Source organism: Notolepis coatsorum (assembly GCF_963971535.1).
Source record: "Notolepis coatsorum genome assembly, chromosome: 7".
Lineage (NCBI taxonomy): Eukaryota > Metazoa > Chordata > Actinopteri > Aulopiformes > Paralepididae > Notolepis > Notolepis coatsorum.
Window position 1 is genome coordinate 83940367 of NC_140171.1, and position 22839 is coordinate 83963205.

Sequence of the window (22839 nt, forward strand, 5' to 3'; positions counted from 1 at the left end):
GTGCAATTAATCAATCAATTTTGCGCGATTTTTATTTTGTTCCACAATAACTCATGACCCATCAATTACATCATCCAACATTGTTTAAGCAACTAAGACATTCACTGTGACAGAATTGTTTTTTCATTTAGTCATTATGACCCTATCACCATTATCCTTTCGTAATGTTTCCTGTCTGCTTGTCCGCCATCTTGCTTTCATTCCTAAAACCACGAACGCGCATTGATAGTAATGCGGTCGTGGGCGGGTCCTGGAACCAAGAGCGTTGGGTTATGAAAAATACCCACGTGTAAGTTGACTGTTTCAGCCAATCAGAATCAAGAAATTTCTATGCCGTTGTATAAATATATATATATATATATATATATATATATATATATATATATATATATATATATATATATATATATATATATATATATATATCTCTGTCTATATATATATATATATTATATATATATATCTCTGTCTATGTCTCTGTCTCTCTCTCTGTCTCTCTCTCTAGTTGAATATGAACAGCGCTCCAACCTTCATGCACTTCCCAGCCAAAGGGAAGCCTAAGAGGGCCGACACCTTTGACCTCCAGAGGATTGGCTTCGCCTCGGAGCAGCTGGCTAAGTGGATCGCAGACCGCACTGATGTCCAGGTACACTATATACTGAAACGTATATAGTATATACACAGTGTATCAATGTATTATGATTGAAACAACTCAATATATACAGTATATATATACACAGTGTATCCATTTATTATGAAACAACTCAATATATACAGTATATATACACAGTATATCCCATTCATTATGAAACAACTCAATGTCTACAGTATATATACACAGTATATAAATGTATTATGAAACAACTCAATATAGACAGTATATATACACAGTATATCCCATTCATTATGAAACAACTCAATATCTACTGTATCTATACACAGTATATCAATTTATTATGAAACAACTCAATATAGACAGTACATATACACAGTATATCCCATTTATTATGAAACAACTCAATATCTACAGTATCTATACACAGTATATCAATTTATTATGAAACAACTCAATATAGACAGTACATATACATAGTATATCCCATTCATTATGAAACAACTCAATATAAACAGTATATCACAAACACAGCAATATGGCTATTTTTGTACATTTGTATGTCAAGCGTAGAGTAAACTTCATCAGATACCAAAATGTAATATTCAAAGAGCAACTAAACACCTAAAGTACATCCATGAGAGACTGCAATCTAATGGTTAATGCATGCTACAGTATGCTGCTGGTTGATCTCTATGCCCTGTGATGTGGGTCCCTGTGGATGTGTGATGACATCACCGGGCAGGTAGATTCAGACCCTGGTTTGGAAGTAAATACACTCTCCACTTAAAACACATGTTGATCGTTTAATTTGAAGTCCAGTGTGGTGGTGTACAGAGCCAAAAGTGTGAGAATTGTGTCAATGTCCAAATATGTATGGACCTGATTGTAAGTCCAGGTCAAAAACACAACAGCAACATCAATAGATAATAACAACTTTATTTATATAGCACCTTTCATACATGGATTGCAGCTCAAAGTGCTTCACAGCAAATAGCATAAAATGAACATAGGCATAGAATTTGCATACAGTAGACAGAATAAAGCAATGCATAAAGTGCAGACATAAGAATAGGTATAAAAGACAATAAAGGTAGTGCAATGTAGAAAGTACAGACATAAGAATAGGCATAAAATAATAGGGCTGTCTTAAATACTTCGAAGCTTTGAAGCTTCGTTCGATGGGCATGGTATTCGAATATGAAAATAAAATTCGAATATATAAAAAAAAATATATATATGTATTTTATTTTATTATTATTATTTAATTTTTTGCTAAATCAACTCTGCCTCTCTTTGTTAATTACAACAAGCAAAGCTGTTTGTTATTTAAGATTTCATGAAAGCAAAGTGTTTCGTTTGTCTAAGATTTAAAAAGGTTTAAACTTTACAGCACTGACAAAGTAGAACAACGTGCTGTACAAGTCCCACAACATAAAAAAAATAAAAATAAATTTAAATGTATTTATAATTTATTTGTATTTTTATCTCGAAGCTTCGAATAAAAAAAAAGGAAAATTCTGAAGAGGAGAGGAGCTCCATAGCTCAGACTCAGTGATGCGTTGCTCATGGGACGCACGGATGTGCACGCTCGTGCACACAGGAATGCGCTGCACTCGACTGATGCGCCAACTCGCAGTACCTACCTGGCTACTTTGCATATCAATAGTGCCGGTCGTCAGGTGTTACATTCCATTCGTAGAGGCCTGGGAGCACGCGTGCACGTGGCATCATTAGCGTGCGTGCAACCAGTGTTGATATGAGCATTGCAGCACTGCTCAGACTCCTAAGGGTTTTAACACATTGGACGCCAGAGGTCGCTGTGGGCATATGGCCGTTTGTGCTAGCGCTGTAATGAAATGGGAGTAGATGCCGGTGTTTGTAGTGCTAAAACTATATTAATATTATAGATATGGTTATAATAACAACGTCGATTGTCAGTGAGTTTCTTCCGGTCAACATGCAAAAAACTTTTTTCATCCATACATTTTCGTTTTTATACCGTGGTGAATATGAGTATAGTTTTAGAGTGATTCTGTGTAATCCCAGGAAACGCCACCAAACAGCGCTTTACTGCATTTCATTATAAATCGTGCCATTTCTCGCCTGGATCAATAATCAATCTGAAATCAACGCTAGATTATCGGTATTATGTTTCATCATCGATGCATGAAAGGGGGGGGAGCCGCCCTCATTGATCACAACCAACAGGACATGGCACACACACACACACAGACACACGCTCCGATCGCGGAAAAAAAGTTATCGGATCAACGCAAGATTGATAGCATATAGTCCTTACCTTGTCTATGATGTACTGCAAAAAGAATAATCCAAGTACTGATACGAGCACCCCCCCCCCCCCCCGTTTCTACCATCGGTTCATCCCTCAGGCTGCCCACCTAATGCGCCCCCTGTATGGGGCTCTCAAGGGCAAGACTCCCAAGCATGGCATACATACATACATACATACATACATACATACATACATACATACATACATACATACATACATACATACATACATACATACATACATACATACATACATACATACATACATACATACATACATACATACTTACTTACACACATACATCCAATGTCACCATCACCATAGTAAAAGATAAAATGGTGTTTGGTTGAATGGATGGACAACATGTCCCACCTGCCTCTGTGTCTGTCTACTGAGGACCAATCAGACGAGGGCTAGATAGTGATGTCATCTTGTGTTCCTGGAACCAAAGTGGTCTTTAGGACTGCTACAGTAGCATGATTACACTGTTCTCCTCATGTTATATTCTGCAGACAGCAGTGATGAGCAATTACATTTGACAAAGTAACTGCAAAAAAGGCATAGAACACACTGTGGGTAGATTGGTTGCTTTAAATGTTATACTTTTTTTTTTTGCCTTTTGTTTTTAACCTGTAGCACCTGTGATTTCATTGTGAAATGTAAGGTGCACTACAAATAAAATGTATTATTATTATTATTATTATTAGATCACTGGGTTAGAGGGACTAGTGGATCACTGGTTAGAGGGACAAGGATATCACTGGTTAGAGGGACTAGGAGATCACTGGTTAGAGGGACTAGGCGATCACTGTGTTAAAGGGACTACGATATCACTGGTTAGAGGGACTAGGAGATCACTGGTTAGAGGGACTGTGAGATAACTGGGTTAGAGGGACCAGGACAGGGGAGGAAATTAGGCCACTTTACTCGCCAAATGCGAGTATTTTTTACGTTTGGCGAGTGATTCATGAAGACCACTCGCCAGTCTGGCGAGTATACAAAAAAAAAACATTCTGCAATCACTGCACTGGCAAACGGTGCGCGTCTTCTGAGTGCTCGCTTTAGTTGACAGTGCCACGAGAGCACTGCACAAGACCACCCGCGGACATATAATGTTTAATAAAAGTTTGCGCAGTACTGGCCAACCCGCGGACATATAATGATAAAAGTCCTGCGTTACTAGGCTAGCCATCAGGAGCACTCAAACGGATAACGTTAAACACAGCAGAAGATGGAAAACAGACAGACTGACCAACGGGGAACTGCATCCAACCCTAGTACAACCCTCGAGTATAAGTTACTAAGGACACATTTAAATCACAGAGGTGTAATGTTAGTCTACTGGAAATGTATACAGTGGTTAGCTTCTAGTTTTAGCGATAGCTGCTTGCTAGCTAACGTTAGCCCCGTGTGCTCAAAGCAGCCAGCTAGGTGTATCTGTTATGACTATAATGTTTCCAAAAAAGCACCGGACTACGACGTAAGGTTAGACATTTTATTTCATGCTCAAAAGCCCCTGGCTTGCACATCGCAGTCACGAAAGGGGCTAGCTAAGCTCAACCAGTGCACTGTGTACAACAGCACACCAACCCAACTGACGTTATCACAACACTTGACGGTACTGTCGTAAGACCACCGTGCTGTCTTAAAGGCACAGTGTGCCTACCCAGATGCATACACAACATTGACGAGGCTTGACAACCGAGGTTAAAAGTTAACTTGATTGATTGAAAACTTTATTAACAGATTGCAGAATGGGTACAATACAGTACGGCATTTTCAATTCATCATAACATATGACATACAGATAGACTACTGCTACATCTATATATTTCACATCTATCTATACACTTCACAACATACTTCGGTTTTTTTCTTTCACTGCCCAACCCAGTCCAACCCAGCATCTTTCACTGCCCAGTTCAGCCCAACCCAGTCCAGAATAGATACCTCTTTCATGTTAATATGTTTTATGCTAATATTGTGAAGAGTAGAGATTAATGTTTTATGCTAATACATATTTTAAAGAGTAGAGACACGGTGTGATTATTTTACTATGATTAAAAATCTATTTAGACGAAGACATACAAAGAAGTAATTATCACAATTAGCGATTTTTTTTGTCTGGTAAAAAATCTGTTTGGCTGGTAAAAAAAATCAGATACTCGCCAGTTGGCTGGTAAGCCAAAAAGTTAGTTTCCTCCCCTGGACCAGGATATCACTGGGTTAGAGGGACTAGGAGATCACTGGTTAGAGGGACTAGGAGATCACTGGTTAGAGGGACTAGGAGATAACTGGGTTAGAGGGACTAGGAGATAACTGGGTTAGAGGGACTAGGAGATAACTGGGTTAGAGGGACTAGGAGATAACTGGGTTAGAGGGACTAGGATATCACTGGTTAGAGGGACAAGGATATCACTGGTTAGAGGGACATGGATATCACTGGTTAGAGGGACAAGGATATCACTGGTTAGAGGGACTATAGTAGATCACTGGTTAGAGGGACTAGGAGATCACTGGTTAGAGGGACTACGAGATAACTGGGTTAGAGGGACTAGGGGATCACTGGGTTATAGGGACTAGGAGATCACTGGTTATAGGGACTAGGGGATCACCGAGTTATAGGGACTAGGGGATCACCGAGTTATAGGGACTAGCGGATCACTGGTTAGAGTGGATTCTACTGAACAAGTTGTGAGAGTTTGTAAAATAGGTTTTTTGGATTAAAAAAATTATCTTCATGAATGCAACACAGGCAGAGTAATTGATATACAAATTATCATTTTTCCAAGTGCTCCAGATAAAAAAAATAAAATACTCCCACTTTTCTGAAAAGAGTTACAAACATTGACATTACAAAACAACAACAAATCCATCAAAATCAGTGTTGTTGCTAATCATTGGCATAATGCTAGCCTGTAATACCCCCCCCCCCAGAAAAATCCACTTTGCATTTGATACATGGGAAATATTTAAATTGTTTGTGTTTTTTTTAACAATAATTTGTGATGCCATCACACACACTGGTATTTAAAGGGTTCAAATCCTAAAATTTATTTAATATTTGGTGGTTATGATTAGGGATGAAGTTGAATAAAAGATTTATGAAAAAGAAAGTGGACAATTATTGCAACATATAATATCTTTATGGCGTTTTTGAAGAGAACCATTTGCTCCCTTAATGGTAAGAGTGTAACAATTTAGTTTTCAGACACAAGGGTTAATAATGCAAGGATCTATGAATGTGCAAATCGGCAAGAAGCACCAATTTACATTGTTCAAGTTCTTTATTTGTCAAATACACAACACTACAGGGGGCATTGCCGGTAATGAAATTATTCGAGCTCAGACTCAACAGTACACAAACCTCTGTAACTCTATTACATTGGCACTCAGAGTGATTATTTCAGTTGTGGAAGAATGTTCAGAATGTTTCCTTTCAAAAGAGACTTTTGCAATTTCGCAAATTTCTTTGGGTATGCAATCATGAGGCGTGTTATGCAAAACTACCCCCATTCCTTGCCTGATTGATAAGAGGTTAAGAAACATCAATGAATACAAGAATGGTAACAATAGGAAGTAATAGGAATGTCAAGTTGGCAGCTGATACATGTCAATTCCTAAAGCTGACTTCTCTTCAGACGCCACAGAAGCAACTCTCCGACCGACTCAAACGTTCAAGAATGTTTAAATGAAAGAGCACAGACTTATTTTCACACGTCGACACTCGACAGCGTTCTTCATGGCGATGAAAGAGGGGCTTTTTCAATGTTTTTTTTACATTTCTTGGTCAAAAATTGCTTTAAAGTCACGTTCTCTTAAAAGAAAAAGGGCTGTGTTGGAGACAGGTTTTGAAAGCTGTTAATCCGGAGGTTTCATTTAACAAACTCATGGATTAAAGAGTATTTTCTTTTTTTGATTTGATCTCTCTACTGTACCTTCATCTCCTGTTTGCTTTCTCTCTCTCTCTCTCTCTCTCTCTCTCTCTCTCTCTCTCTCTCTCTCTCTCTCTCTCTCTCTCTCTCTCTCTCTCTCTCTCTCTCTCTCTCTCTCTCTCTCTCTCTCTCTCTCTCTCTCTCTCTCTCTCTCTATCTCTCTATCTCTCTATCTCTCTATCTCTCTATCTCTCTCTCTCTCTCTACAGATCCGTGTGTTCCGTCCTCCTAACTACTCGGGGACCATAGCCTTAGCCCTATTGGTGTCTCTGGTGGGAGGTCTGTTGTATCTGAGGAGAAACAACCTGGAGTTCATTTACAACAAGACCGGCTGGGCCATGGCTGCACTGGTGAGACTATACACACACACACACACTATACACACACTATACACACACTGTACATACTATGCACACACTATACACACACTATACAGACTATACACATACTATACAGACACTATACAGACACTATACACACACTATACATACTATACACACACTATACATACCATGCACACACTATACACACACTATACAGACTATACACACACTATGCACACACTATACAGACTACACACTATACACACACTATACAGACATTATACAGACATTATACAGACTATACACACACTATACACACACTATACAGACTATACACACACTATACACACACTATACACACACTATACACACACTATACACACACTATACAGAATATACACACACTATACAGACTATACACACACTATACACACATTATACAGACTATACACACACTATACACACACTATACAGACTATACACACACTATACAGACTATACACACTATACAGACTATACACACACTATACACACTATACACACACTATACAGACTATACACACACTATACAGACTATACACACACTATACACACTATACAGACTATACACACTACACACACTATACAGACTATACACACACACTATACACACACTATACAGACTATACACACACTATACACACTATACACACTATACAGACATTATACACACTATACAGACTATACAGACTATACACACACTATACACACACTATACACACTATATACACACTATACACACAATATACAGACTATACACACACTATACACATACTATACATATTATGCACACACTATACACACACTATACACACACTATACATACTATGCACACACTATACAGACTGTACACACACTATACACACTATACAGACACTATACACACTATGCGCACACTATACACACACTATACAGACTATACACACACTATACACACTATACAGACTATACACACACTATACACACACTATACAGACTATACACACACTATACAGACTATACAGACTATGCACACACTATACACACACTATACAGACTATACACACACTATACATACACTATACACACACTATACATACTATACACACACTATACATACTATGCACACACTATGCACACACTATACAGACTACACACTATACAGACATTATACAGACATTATACAGACTATACACACACTATACACACACTATACATACTATACACACACTATACAGACTATAAACACACTATGCACACACTATACAGACTACACACTATACAGACATTATACAGACATTATACAGACTATACACACACTATACACACACTATACAGACTATACACACACTATACAGACTATACACACTATACAGACTATACACACACTATACACACTATACACACACTATACAGACTATACACACACTATACAGACTATACACACACTATACACACTATACAGACTATACACACTACACACACTATACAGACTATACACACACACTATACACACACTATACAGACTATACACACACTATACACACTATACACACTATACAGACATTATACACACTATACAGACTATACAGACTATACACACACTATACACACACTATACACACTATATACACACTATACACACAATATACAGACTATACACACACTATACACATACTATACATATTATGCACACACTATACACACACTATACACACACTATACATACTATGCACACACTATACAGACTGTACACACACTATACACACTATACAGACACTATACACACTATGCGCACACTATACACACACTATACAGACTATACACACACTATACACACTATACAGACTATACACACACTATACACACACTATACAGACTATACACACACTATACAGACTATACAGACTATGCACACACTATACACACACTATACAGACTATACACACACTATACATACACTATACACACACTATACATACTATACACACACTATACATACTATGCACACACTATGCACACACTATACAGACTACACACTATACAGACATTATACAGACATTATACAGACTATACACACACTATACACACACTATACATACTATACACACACTATACAGACTATAAACACACTATGCACACACTATACAGACTACACACTATACAGACATTATACAGACATTATACAGACTATACACACACTATACACACACTATACAGACTATACACACTATACAGAATATACACACACTATACACACACTATACAGACTATACACACACTATACAGACTATACACACACTATACACACACTACACACACACTATACAGACTATACACACACTATACACACACTATACAGACTATACACACACTATACACACACTATACATACTATGCACACACTATACACACACTATACACACACTATACATACTATGCACACACTATACACACACTATACACACACACTATACACACACTATACACACTATACACACACTATACATACTATGCACACACTATACACACACTATACACACACTATACAGACTATACAGACTATACACACACTATACACACACTATACAGACTATGCACACTATACATACTATACACACACTATACACACTATACATACTATACACACTATACACACACTATACACACACTATACAGACTATACACACACTATACAGACTATACACATACTATACACACACTATACATACTATACACACACTATACACACACTATACAGACTATACAGACTATACACACACTATACACACACTATACAGACTATACACACACTATACACACACTATACAGACTATACACACACTATACAGACTATACACACACTATACACACACTATACAGACTATACACACACTATACACACTATACAGACTATACACACACTATACACACACTATACAGACTATACACACACTATACACACACTATACAGACACTATACAGACTATACACACACTATACACACTATACACACACTATACACACACTATACAGACTATACACACACTATACACACTATACACACACTATACACACACTATACAGACTATACACATACTATACACACACTATACAGACTATACAGACTATACACACACTATACACACACTATACAGACACTATACACACATTATACAGACTATGCACACACTATACAGACTATGCACACACTATACACACACTATACACACACTATACAGACACTATACACACACTATACACACTATACACACACTATACAGACTATGCACACACTATACACACACTATACACACTATACACACACTATACAGACTATGCACACACTATACACACACTATACACACACTATACAGACTATACACACACTATACAGACTATACACACACTATACACACAATATACACACACTATACACACACTATACACACTATACAGACTATACACACACTATGCACACACTATACACACACTATACAGACTATACACACACTATACAGACTATGCACACACTATACACACACTATACAGACTATACACACACTATACACACACTATACAGACTATACACATACTATACACACACTATACAGACTATACACACACTATGCACACACTATACACACACTATACAGACTATGCACACACTATACACACACTATACACACACTATACAGACTATACACACAATATGCACACACTATACAGACTATACACACACTATACACACTATACAGACTATACACACACTATACAGACTATACACACACTATACACACACTGTACAGACTATACACACACTATACACACACTGTACACACACTATACAGCATATACACACACTATACAGACTATACACACACTATACAGACTATACACACACTATACAGACAATATACACACTATACACACACTATACACAACACTATACACACACTATACAGACTATACAGACTATACACACTATACACACTATACAGACTATACACACACTATACAGACACCATACAGACTATACACACACTATACACACTATACACACACTATACAGACTATACAGACTATACACACACTATACACACACTATACACACACTATACAGACTATACAGACTATACACACACTATACACACACTATACAGACTATACACACACTATACACACACTATACACACTATACACACACTATACACACACTATACACACATTATACACACACTATACAGACTATGCACATATTATACACACACTATACACACACTATACACACTATACAGACTATACACACACTATGCACACACTATACAGACTATACACACACTATACACACACTATACAGACTATACAGACTATACACACACTATACACACACTATACAGCCTATACACACACTATACACACACTATACACACTATACAGACTATACACACACTATGCACACACTATACAGACTATACACACTATACAGACTATACACAGACTATACACACACTATACAGACTATACACACACTATACCCACACTATACACACTATACAGACTATACACACACTATACACACACTATACAGACTATACACACACTATACAGACTATGCACACACTATACACACACTATACACACACTATACAGACTATACACACACTATACACACACTATACACACTATACACACACTATACAGACTATGCACACAATATACACACACACTATACAGACTATACACACTATAATAATAAAAATAATAATAGATTGGATTTGTAATGCACTTTTTGTTCGCTGGGATCCCAAAGTGCTACACTACATGGTTAAAACAGTTAAAAAAAAAATAGAATAAAATAGTTATTAGTAAAACAAATAAAATAAAATACAGAATAAAAATAGAACATAGTTAATTAAAAACATAGTATAAACAGACAATTTAAAAACAAAGCGCAATAAAATTTAAATAAAAAGCTAACAGTCAAAGGCCATTTTGAACAGATAGGTTTTCAGGCCTGCTTTGAAAGAGTCCAGGCTCTGTGGTGCCCTCAGCTGGATGGGGAGGCTGTTCCACAGGCGTGGTGCAGCCGTGCAGAAGGCTCGGTCACCCATGGTGCAGAGCCGGGTATTGGGGACCTGAAGGAGCAGGCTACAGTCTATATACACTCTATACAGACACCATATAGACTATACAGTATATACACTCTATACAGACACCATACAGACTATACACACACTATACAGCATATACACACACTATACAGACTATGCACACACTATACAGACTATACACACACTATACAGACTATGCACACACTATACACACACTATGCAGACTATACACACACTATACAGACGATACACACACTATACACACACTATACAGACTATGCACACAATATACACACACTATACACACACTATACACACACTATACAGACTATACACACACTATACAGACTATACACACTATACAGACACTATACAGACTATACACACACTATACACACACTATACAGACTATACACACACTATACAGACTATACACACACTATGCACACACTATACACACACTATGCATACTATACACACACTATACAGACTATACACACACTATACACACACTATACAGACTATACACACACTATACACACACTATACAGACTGTACACACACTATGCACACACTATACAGACTATACACACACTATACACACTATACAGACTATACACACTATACACACACTATACAGACTATACACACACTATACACACACTATACAGACTATACACACACTATACACACACTATACAGCATATACACACTATACAGACTATACACACACTATATACACACTATACAGACTATACACACAATATACAGACTATACACACACTATACACACACTATACACACACTATACAGACTATACACACACTATACAGACGATACACACACTATACACACTATACACACACTATACAGACTATGCACACAATATACACACAAACACTATACACACACTATACACATTATACACACTATACACACTATACAGACACTATACAGACGATACACACACTATACACACACTATACAGACTATACACACACTATACAGACTATACACACACTATACACACACTATTCAGACTATACACACACTATACACACACTATACAGACTATACACACACTATACACACACTATACACACACTATACAGACTATACACACTATACAGACTATACACACTATACACACACTATACACACACTATACACACACTATACAGACTATACACACTATACACACTATGCAGACACTATACAGACTATACACACACTATACAGACTATGCACACACTATACACACACTATACACACACTATACACACACCATACAGACTATACACACACTATACAGACGATACACACACTATACAGACTATGCACACAATATACACACACTATACACACACTATACACACACTATACAGACTATACACACAATATACAGACTATACACACACTATACACACACTATACAGACTATGCACACAATATACACACACTATACACACACTATACACACACTATACACACTATACAGACACTATACAGACTATACACACACTATACACACACTATACACATACTATACAGACTATACACACACTACACAGACTATACGCACACTATACACACACTATACAGACTATACACACTATACAGACTATGCACACACTATACACACACTATGCACACACTATACACACACTATACAGACTATACACACACTACACACATTATACAGACTATACACACACTATACACACTATACAGACTATACACACACTATACACACACTATACAGACTATACACACACTATACATACTATACACACACTATACACACACTATACACACACTATACAGCATATACAGACACTATACAGACGATACACACACTATACAGACTATACACACACTATACAGACTATGCACACACTATACACACACTATACAGACTATACACACACTATACAGACGATACACACACTATACACACTATACACACACTATACAGACTATGTACACAATATACACACACTATACACACACTATACATACACTATACAGACTATACACACTATACAGACTATACACACTATACACACTATACAGACACTATACAGACTATACACACACTATACAGACTATACACACACTAGACACACACTATACAGACTATACACACACTATACAGACTATACACACACTATACACACACTATACAGACTATACACACACTATACAGACTATACACACACTATACACACACTATACAGCATATATACACACTATACAGAATATACACACACTATACACACACTATACAGACTATACACACTATACACACTATACAGACACTATACAGACTATACACACAATATACAGACTATACACACACTATACACACACTATACAGACTATACACACACTATACACACACTATACATCATATACACACACTATACAGAATATGCACACACTATACACACACTATACAGAATATACACACATTATACAGCATATACACACACTACACACACACTATACACACACTATACAGACTACACACACACTATACAGACTACACACACTATACAGCATATACACACACTATACCAGTGTTTCCGTTAGCCGGTAATTACCGGTATTTGACCGGCAAAATCTGTTGAAGTCCGACATATTTAATCTCTCCGGTCATAATGTACGGTGAAAATAATTACCTCTAAACACAATTAGATTATTTGAATTGTATTAAAATAGACCAAAATTAAATAGCCTATGCGACGAACGAAACAATCATCACACTTGTTTCATCGTTGCTTCACCAAGCAGCCGGTCCAATAATGACACCGCTGTGTCAGCGCGAGCCCGCTGCTCCTAGATCTGTGAGAAGCATCCATCTGCAGCCCCACAGAATGCAGTACTCCAATCCAGCCATTGGCAATTCAGCTGTTGGGTGGGCAGCGCTGCTGAGCCCAGACCGGACCGGACCTAAAAACACCGCTGCTCTGTCGGTCTGCAGCTCCATGCTTCACGTAAATCTAACAACAGCCAGCTCGCGCTGACACAGCGGTGTCATCACCAGACCGGCTGCTTGGCGAAGCAACGACGAAACAAATGTAATGACTGTTTCGTCCATCGCATAGGCCATTCAACTTTAGTCCATTTTAATACAATTCAAATAATCAAATTGTGCTTAGAGAGAATTATTTTCACAGGACATTATGACCAGCACCAAGTCGTTGGGAGGTGGAGTCATCACGCAAACCCACGATAATGTTGCCGTCTCTCTCTGCCAAATTTCTCAGTTCTTCGCTTGATATAATTAATACAAATGTCCAATATAACGGAATTCGTTAGCTCATAAAAATGTGATTATAACAGACTGCTGTTTAATGTCGGGCAGACTGCCCACCGACACCTCAAGTCGGCAGCAGCACGAAGTCTCGAGGGACTTATTTTATTTGGAATATATTAATGACTGTATACGCAAAAGTAGCCTAGTTTTAAGTTAAAATATTATAAATGCCTTGATGATGTCATTCTTTATATAGGCCTATCAATTGTTTTTAAGCTCAATAAACTCTGACCGGAATGTATCCCATTTGTCCGGTAGATTGAAATCTACTATACACACACTATACATACTATACACTCACTATACATACTATACACACACTATACATACTATACACACTAGGGGTGTAACGGTACGTGTATTCGTCCCGTGAATTCACGGTACGGCCGTCACGTGCGGTACATGCAGCCATACGACGAATACGTGACAGCGCAAACACACCAGTCGCACGTGCAGGCACTCGCGAGGTCCCTGCGAGAACACAGAATCCGACTTCAGAGCGAGCGAAAGTGCACAGAGAAAGGCACATTTACATTAGAAGAACAGCTGCACAGCTCCGGGGTTGTCACCAGCTTGGCTGGCCGTTCACACTAATACAATTGGCAGTATTAGAGGGTGGGAGAAGCTGGCGGGATGGGTCCGGGTCGGTGTAAACAGCGACTCCTACAGGTCGGTCGGGGCGCCTGCTAAGCGTGGATAGGATCTAAGTGGGATAGTGTGATCCTTCCACACGCTACGCCCTCTCAGTGAGAATCCGCGCTGCCAGGTGAAAAGAAGCGGTTGATTGGCTGGACGTGTGTCGGAGGAAGCACGTGGTAGCCTCCACTCTCCCAGACCGACTGTGGCGGGTAAGTGCGCAGCGACCAGGAAGGGGATTGGGAATTGGCATAACGACTAACATTGGGATGGGAGAAAAATCGGAGGAAAAAGGAGGGGGAAAAAGAGCAAAAAAAAAAGGAGAACAGCTGCAGCCTGCAGGGTCTTACAATTGTACATTTTTTTTTCGTTTTCTTGCCCAATAATGTTAACCAAATGAAACCAATGGAAAGACACACACACACACGCCGCGCATCGCCAACACACACACACACACCGCATCGCCAACACACACACAGACCGCACGTCGCCAACACACACACACACACCGCGCATCGCCAACACACACACACACACACACACACACGCGTCGCCAACAAACAACAACAACATTCTCCCCCGCCGGACTCACGCTGATCAAATAAAAAAAAATAAACATACTTTTTCTGACTGATGATCTGAGCAGAGCTCCTCCAGTTGAACTGCTATTGTGTTTAAATCCAAATAATCCTCTGCCATTGTCGTGTAACATGTTATCTGTTCTCTAGTATTCAGTCTTGTGCAGTTAAATCCTCTCTAGAAGTGAAACTGAAACTTACCAAGCCAAGTTGTTAAGGGGGCACTAGGCAATTAATTTACTCTGGATGCCTGAACACAGAATGACACCAGTATCACTGACTACCACGGCAAGCCTATATAAAATTATTCTATTTAATAACAATAATGATCATAAATATAATATATAAATTAGATTAAAAAAATATATATATATATATATAAAATTTTATTAAATTATATTAATAATAATAATTATACATATTTTGTTTCTGTTGTACCGAACCGTGACCCCAATACCGAGGCACGTACCGAACCGTGGCTTCTGTGTACCGTTACACCCCTAATACACACACTATACACACACTATACAGATTATACACACACTATACAGGGACATGGCTGCACTGGTGAGACTATACACACACTATACACACACTATACATGGCCATGGCTGCACTGGTGAGACTATACACACACTATACAGACTATACACACACTATACACAATATACACACACTATACTAGGGCTGTCAAAATTGGCCAAAAATGACATTAGAATATTCCTTCAAAAAAACACATAGAGTCGAACCATTAGAATATCTATTGTTGCGCATTATGTCCACAAGAGGAGCAAGATCAAATGTATGAAAGTTCACGGTATATAGAACAGACATTTATACAGAGCAGCGCATCTCCGAAAAAGGCGTGATAAACATCAAACAATACATTTTCCTTGACATGAAAAGTGAAATAGTAATCAAAACATTGGGGATCCGTATTATGTTTCTGTCAATTCATTATTTAATATATTTTCAGTAAGCCTACAGTAGCCTATATACTTGTTTAATGTTTTGTTTATAAATAAAATTAAGGCACACAATTCCTAGAAATGTGACTAAAGGCGCTCCCATAGTCCAGCAGACTGTACACAGAGCAGACTCCGCGGATGTCCGCGCGGCTCTTTGAGCTTTCATAGTCCAGCAGATCTCAGCGGACGTCCGCGGTCTATTTCCTACATTTCTCGCACCAGTTTTACTACATTTCCCACAATTCTGTCTGTTCTACTGGAGGGAACATTATCAGCGAGAGCGAGAGCGAGAGAGAGAGAGAGAGCGAGAGCGAGAGAGAGAGAGAGAGAGAGAGAGAGAGAGAGAGAGAGAGAGAGAAGAGCTTCACGGGCTCATCTCTCTCCTCGCGCCGCGGCGTCACATTAAATGCAGTTCGATGTCAACCAAAACGCCGAGCAGCGTTTTGTGTGACACCAAGTCAGCGGCGCGGATGTCCGCGCCTCAGAAAATAGGAGCGTCGCACCTGTGGGTCTGCTGTCCGCAGAGATCAAAGCTCAAGAGTCCGCGCGGACGTCCGCGGAGTCTGCTCTGTGTACAGTCTGCTGGACTATGGGAGCGCCTTAAACAACGTCGTTTTGGCCTGAGGGATGACTTACAATAAAGTGCTATAAAAAAACTGAAAAGTTAGGGTACTTAAATTATTGATGCTATAACTCTCAAAACGCTAGCGTTAGCACTTAGCACACAAAATTATACATGTAACGTAGCTGACTTAACGCTAACTGGTTAAGAGGTTAAGAGCGGTTTGTATTAAACACATTCAATGCCTAACCTCTTACACCTCAGAGGAATCCACCCCCCTCTTGGGGTAAAAGATGAAATGTACACGATGATTGCAGGTATTTGTTGATTTATTGTATAATCTGTGATCCAGTTCTGCTGCTCTGATTAAAGGTTATGTTAAAGTGGTGTGTGTGTGGCCCAGTTATGCTGCTCTGATTACGTCCTCTTGTAGTTGGCAGGCTTCAAATTTCAAAGTACATCAGCTCATGCCATGTTTTGTACTCAGAATTATTTTACTTCAAAGCAATTTAATAGATAAATGTAGTGGAGTAAAGAGTACATTTCAGTTAAAATGTAGTGGAGTAAAAGTACACAGTTCTCTAAAAAAGCAAATACTCAAGCAACCCCCCTATCTCTCTCTATTTATCTATATATCTATCTATCTCTCTCTCTCTCTCTCTCTCTATCTATCTCTCTCTCTCTCTCTATCCCTCTCTCTGTCAGTGTGTGGTGTTTGCGATGACATCAGGCCAGATGTGGAATCACATCAGAGGTCCTCCCTACGCCCACAAGAACCCGCAGAATGGACAAGTGGTACGTTTGCTTTCATCCATCCATCCCTCCATCCTTCCATCCATTTATCAGTTTAGGGTAAGGGGTGTAGGGGTAGTGAATAGGATATGAACCCAGTTTTGGGTATGGGGTGTAGGGGTAGTGAATAGGATATGAACCCAGTTTAGGGTAAGGGGTGTAGGGGTAGTGAATAGGATACAAACCTGGTTTAGGGTAATGGGTGTGGGTTAAAATGGTTAAAGTCCAGGGCCCGCATTCATCAACGTGTCTTACGCACAGATATGTGCTTAACCTGTGCGTACAACCATTTCTAAGCAAAGAGTGGGATTCATCAATTTCAACTTGAACTTTACTTCGTGCTTATGTGTACGCACAGCTCGGAGCACACTTAGCTGACGCCCAGTGGTAGAATATATTATTACAACAAGGAAATGAGCTTCTGTGCATTAGTTTCAACACTGGCATGTTCTGTATGAACCGTAATTCATTATAGTTCATTGTAAAATAGCAACAGTAGTGTAATTATGGTCAAAACCCTATAAATAGCATTTGGAATAATAGATCTTTCTCTCAGAATGAATGCAGCATGGTTTATATAGCGTTATCGGAATATACGGGGTGTACTGACTGACTGCGCTCCGCGTAGCTCAACTCGTTATTATTTTGCGCACAGACCGCAGAAACACGGGAACGTTTTGATTATATTTAAAATGCTTTACGTTAAACGAAACAAGTGGAATTTCGAAGCTGTAAGCAGAATACAAGTCATATGAACACCCACGATATAGTGTTCTTCCCCCTTTTTACTGTATAAGAAAGAATAAAAAACGCATTGCAATGACACCAGATAGTGGACAGACTATGTATATGATGGGATTCAAGTTCGCGTGTTTGTTGATCATAGGCATGCTGTCAGAGTATGATATCTTAATCAAACATTCTAGAACATTTGTTTTCACAGATCATGTCCTAATAGAACATAGGCTATGGCATGGTTCATCGTGATATTGTGTGGACTGTTATTACTGTACCGGTACCACCCATTGTGACAACAGCCTTGTGAGTCCCGCACACAAACATGATGGAATTCAAGTTCATGTATTGAAAGGCAGGCTACATCATACATGCAGTGAGATTCATTGTTCTTGTATATGCTCTCGTATTATTGTTTATATAGGCTACCCAATACTGACATCAAAATAGATTGTAGTATGCCTCTAGAAATCATATGCAGCAGGTAGAAAATTGACGGAAAATCCATCGCGATTTGGAATAAAATTTAGGAGAACTTTAATCCCTGGGTATTAATCAAACAACACGGCAAAAGGCAGTCATATTCCAGCACGGTCTTTATTAGTGTTTGCGCTGCCCAGGCAGCAATGGTTAATAGATATCATATCCGACATCACCGTTCTCATAACACGCTTCCCTCGGCTTAGTCCATTTGTCCACATTTCATGGGGGTATTCCATTACCGTATATGGTTAATCGGGGCGGTTCTGGTATGCAAATACTTAAAACAGTGCACGAGCTCAAACGTAGGATCAAAGTCATATTTATCAAGACAGGTGTGCGTAGAACCTGTGTACGCACGTATGATGAATCCCGTGTTTTTCGTGCGTGCACTGATTCTAAATTATGTGCTTACGTGTGGAAATAGAACATATTCTACGCCATGTTGATGAATGAGGGCCCAGGTATTGACAATGCCGATGCTACATGATCCTCAATGGTCACCACAACCCAACGTTTAGATAGATAGATGCTACATACCCTACCACATGGCACCCAATGGCCACCACAACCCAACGTGTAGATAGATAGGCAGCGAGAGCCAGCATATCACCAGGGTTATCAAGTGGGCACCTCCCTTCACTGGTCTTTTGTCAAGTTAGACCCACGACACCTCTGGAAGGCTGGTGCGTCTCTATCGCTGATGTGCACAAGTGAATACACGCACACGCACACACACACACACACACACACACACACACGGTCTCTAGTTTCAGCGTCCCAAACCCCCCTCCATGCTAGCTCCCCTTTTCCCATGATATCCACATGCCAAACCATCTTATCTTATCCTATGTCCTATCCAGGGCTTGACATTAACTTTTTGGCTCATCAGCCACTATGGATACTGGATACTGAGTCACTAGCCACTCAGCATTTTCACCATCAAGCTCCCACGCGTGTGCCCGTATTCCGATCCCCGCGGAAATATTCACAGGGGTAGATCTCGGACGGTTCTACAACTTCCCAAAGCCCTTCCATCGGGAAAAGGTCGGGGCGCGACGTGGAAAAATCTTGCAAGCTCCCACGCATGTGCCCGTATTCCGATCCGTGCAAAGATATTCACGGGGGTAGATGTCCTTGTGGGACACAATTTCCCAATGCATTGTCCCGTGGGATTATGCCCCCCGCGGCGATATTAATTGAGGGGCGGATTCGCGGTGATGGGGAAATGAAAAAAGGTCACCCACCAAAGTGGCTGTAAGAGTGACAGAGTTACACGCAACTGCCGAATTCTACCAGCATTTTGCGGGTGGCGGGTGTTAATGTCAAGCCCTGGTCCTATCCTATATTATTTACACATTTATATCTATATTTTCATCATGCATGGTAACATAATACATATGTGAGCAACACTAGAATATGAACCTCAGAACCTGGACCGTCCCAGGACACAGGGAGATCCACACGTGTCTTACATGTGACACGGTGCTGCTGTGCACGTGTACATCCTAATCAGCGACATCGCTGACGTGCAGGAACTGAATATTGTAAATATCACCATAGCAACAGAACCTCTACCGTTATAGAACAGCCAAGGTCTCAGTAGGCTATCACCAGCCAATACCACCATATCGCGCCGACAATCGTGTTGTCACGGTCAGGATATGAGTTAATCTCAGCTTCATACTGTCAACAGGATATGAATGTATACACCATGCCAACTCGATGACACAATTCTGACGCTCGTACAGCCACCAAACCCCTTTCCTACAGTGTGGTTCTTTCTGTGTTTTATATTTATTAGATTTTCATAACGATCATTATTGTCACTTTATTGCTATTTTTCCTTATTCTCTATTATTGAGGAGGAGGAGGGGGGGTACTCAACGAGATATCAGAATATGAATGTGCATGTACATCGCACACAGTAAGAATGTTGTGTTTGTGTGTGTGTCTGTGTTTGTGTGTGTCCGTGTTTGTGTGTGTCCATGTTTGTGTGTGTGTCCGTGTTTGTGTGTGTGTGTTTGTGGGTGTCGTTGTCTGGCCCCTCTGGTAAAGCACACAATCTAAGCTTTGAATTGAATCAATCAACTCAATCAATTAACTCAAATCAAGGGGTAATCATGTTTAATAATTGTGATTTCAATAGCAATCAATATGATCATGATTATGATTTGTGGCTTCCCACCAGGTACTTGAGCAGTAGTCTTCAAAGAGAAGCCGGCTATTCTCGGTCCTCGCTCCACAATGGTGGAACGAACTTCCCACCAGAGTCAGAACAGCTGAAACCACCACAGTCAGGACAGCTGAAACCACCACAGTCAGGACAGTTGAAACCATCACAATCAGGACAGCTGAAACCACCACAGTCAGGACAGCTGAAACCACCACAGTCAGGACAGCTGAAACCATCACGGTCAGGACAGTTGAAACCATCACAGTCGGGGGGGGGGGGGGGGGGGATTCTGAG

General features: G+C 39.5%; 1 protein-coding gene across 1 annotated transcript; it reads left to right on the top strand.

Annotated features, from left to right (window-relative positions):
• Positions 1–511: 511 nt before the first annotated feature.
• Positions 512–22575, top strand: LOC311231690 (dolichyl-diphosphooligosaccharide--protein glycosyltransferase subunit TUSC3; the record flags this gene model as incomplete). Its single annotated transcript, XM_084318318.1, has 4 exons — positions 512–646; positions 7054–7194; positions 19068–19157; positions 22561–22575. 4 exons carry the CDS (start codon positions 512–514, stop codon positions 22573–22575), a joined length of 381 nt encoding a protein of 126 aa, XP_084174444.1.
• Positions 22576–22839: the final 264 nt, after the last annotated feature.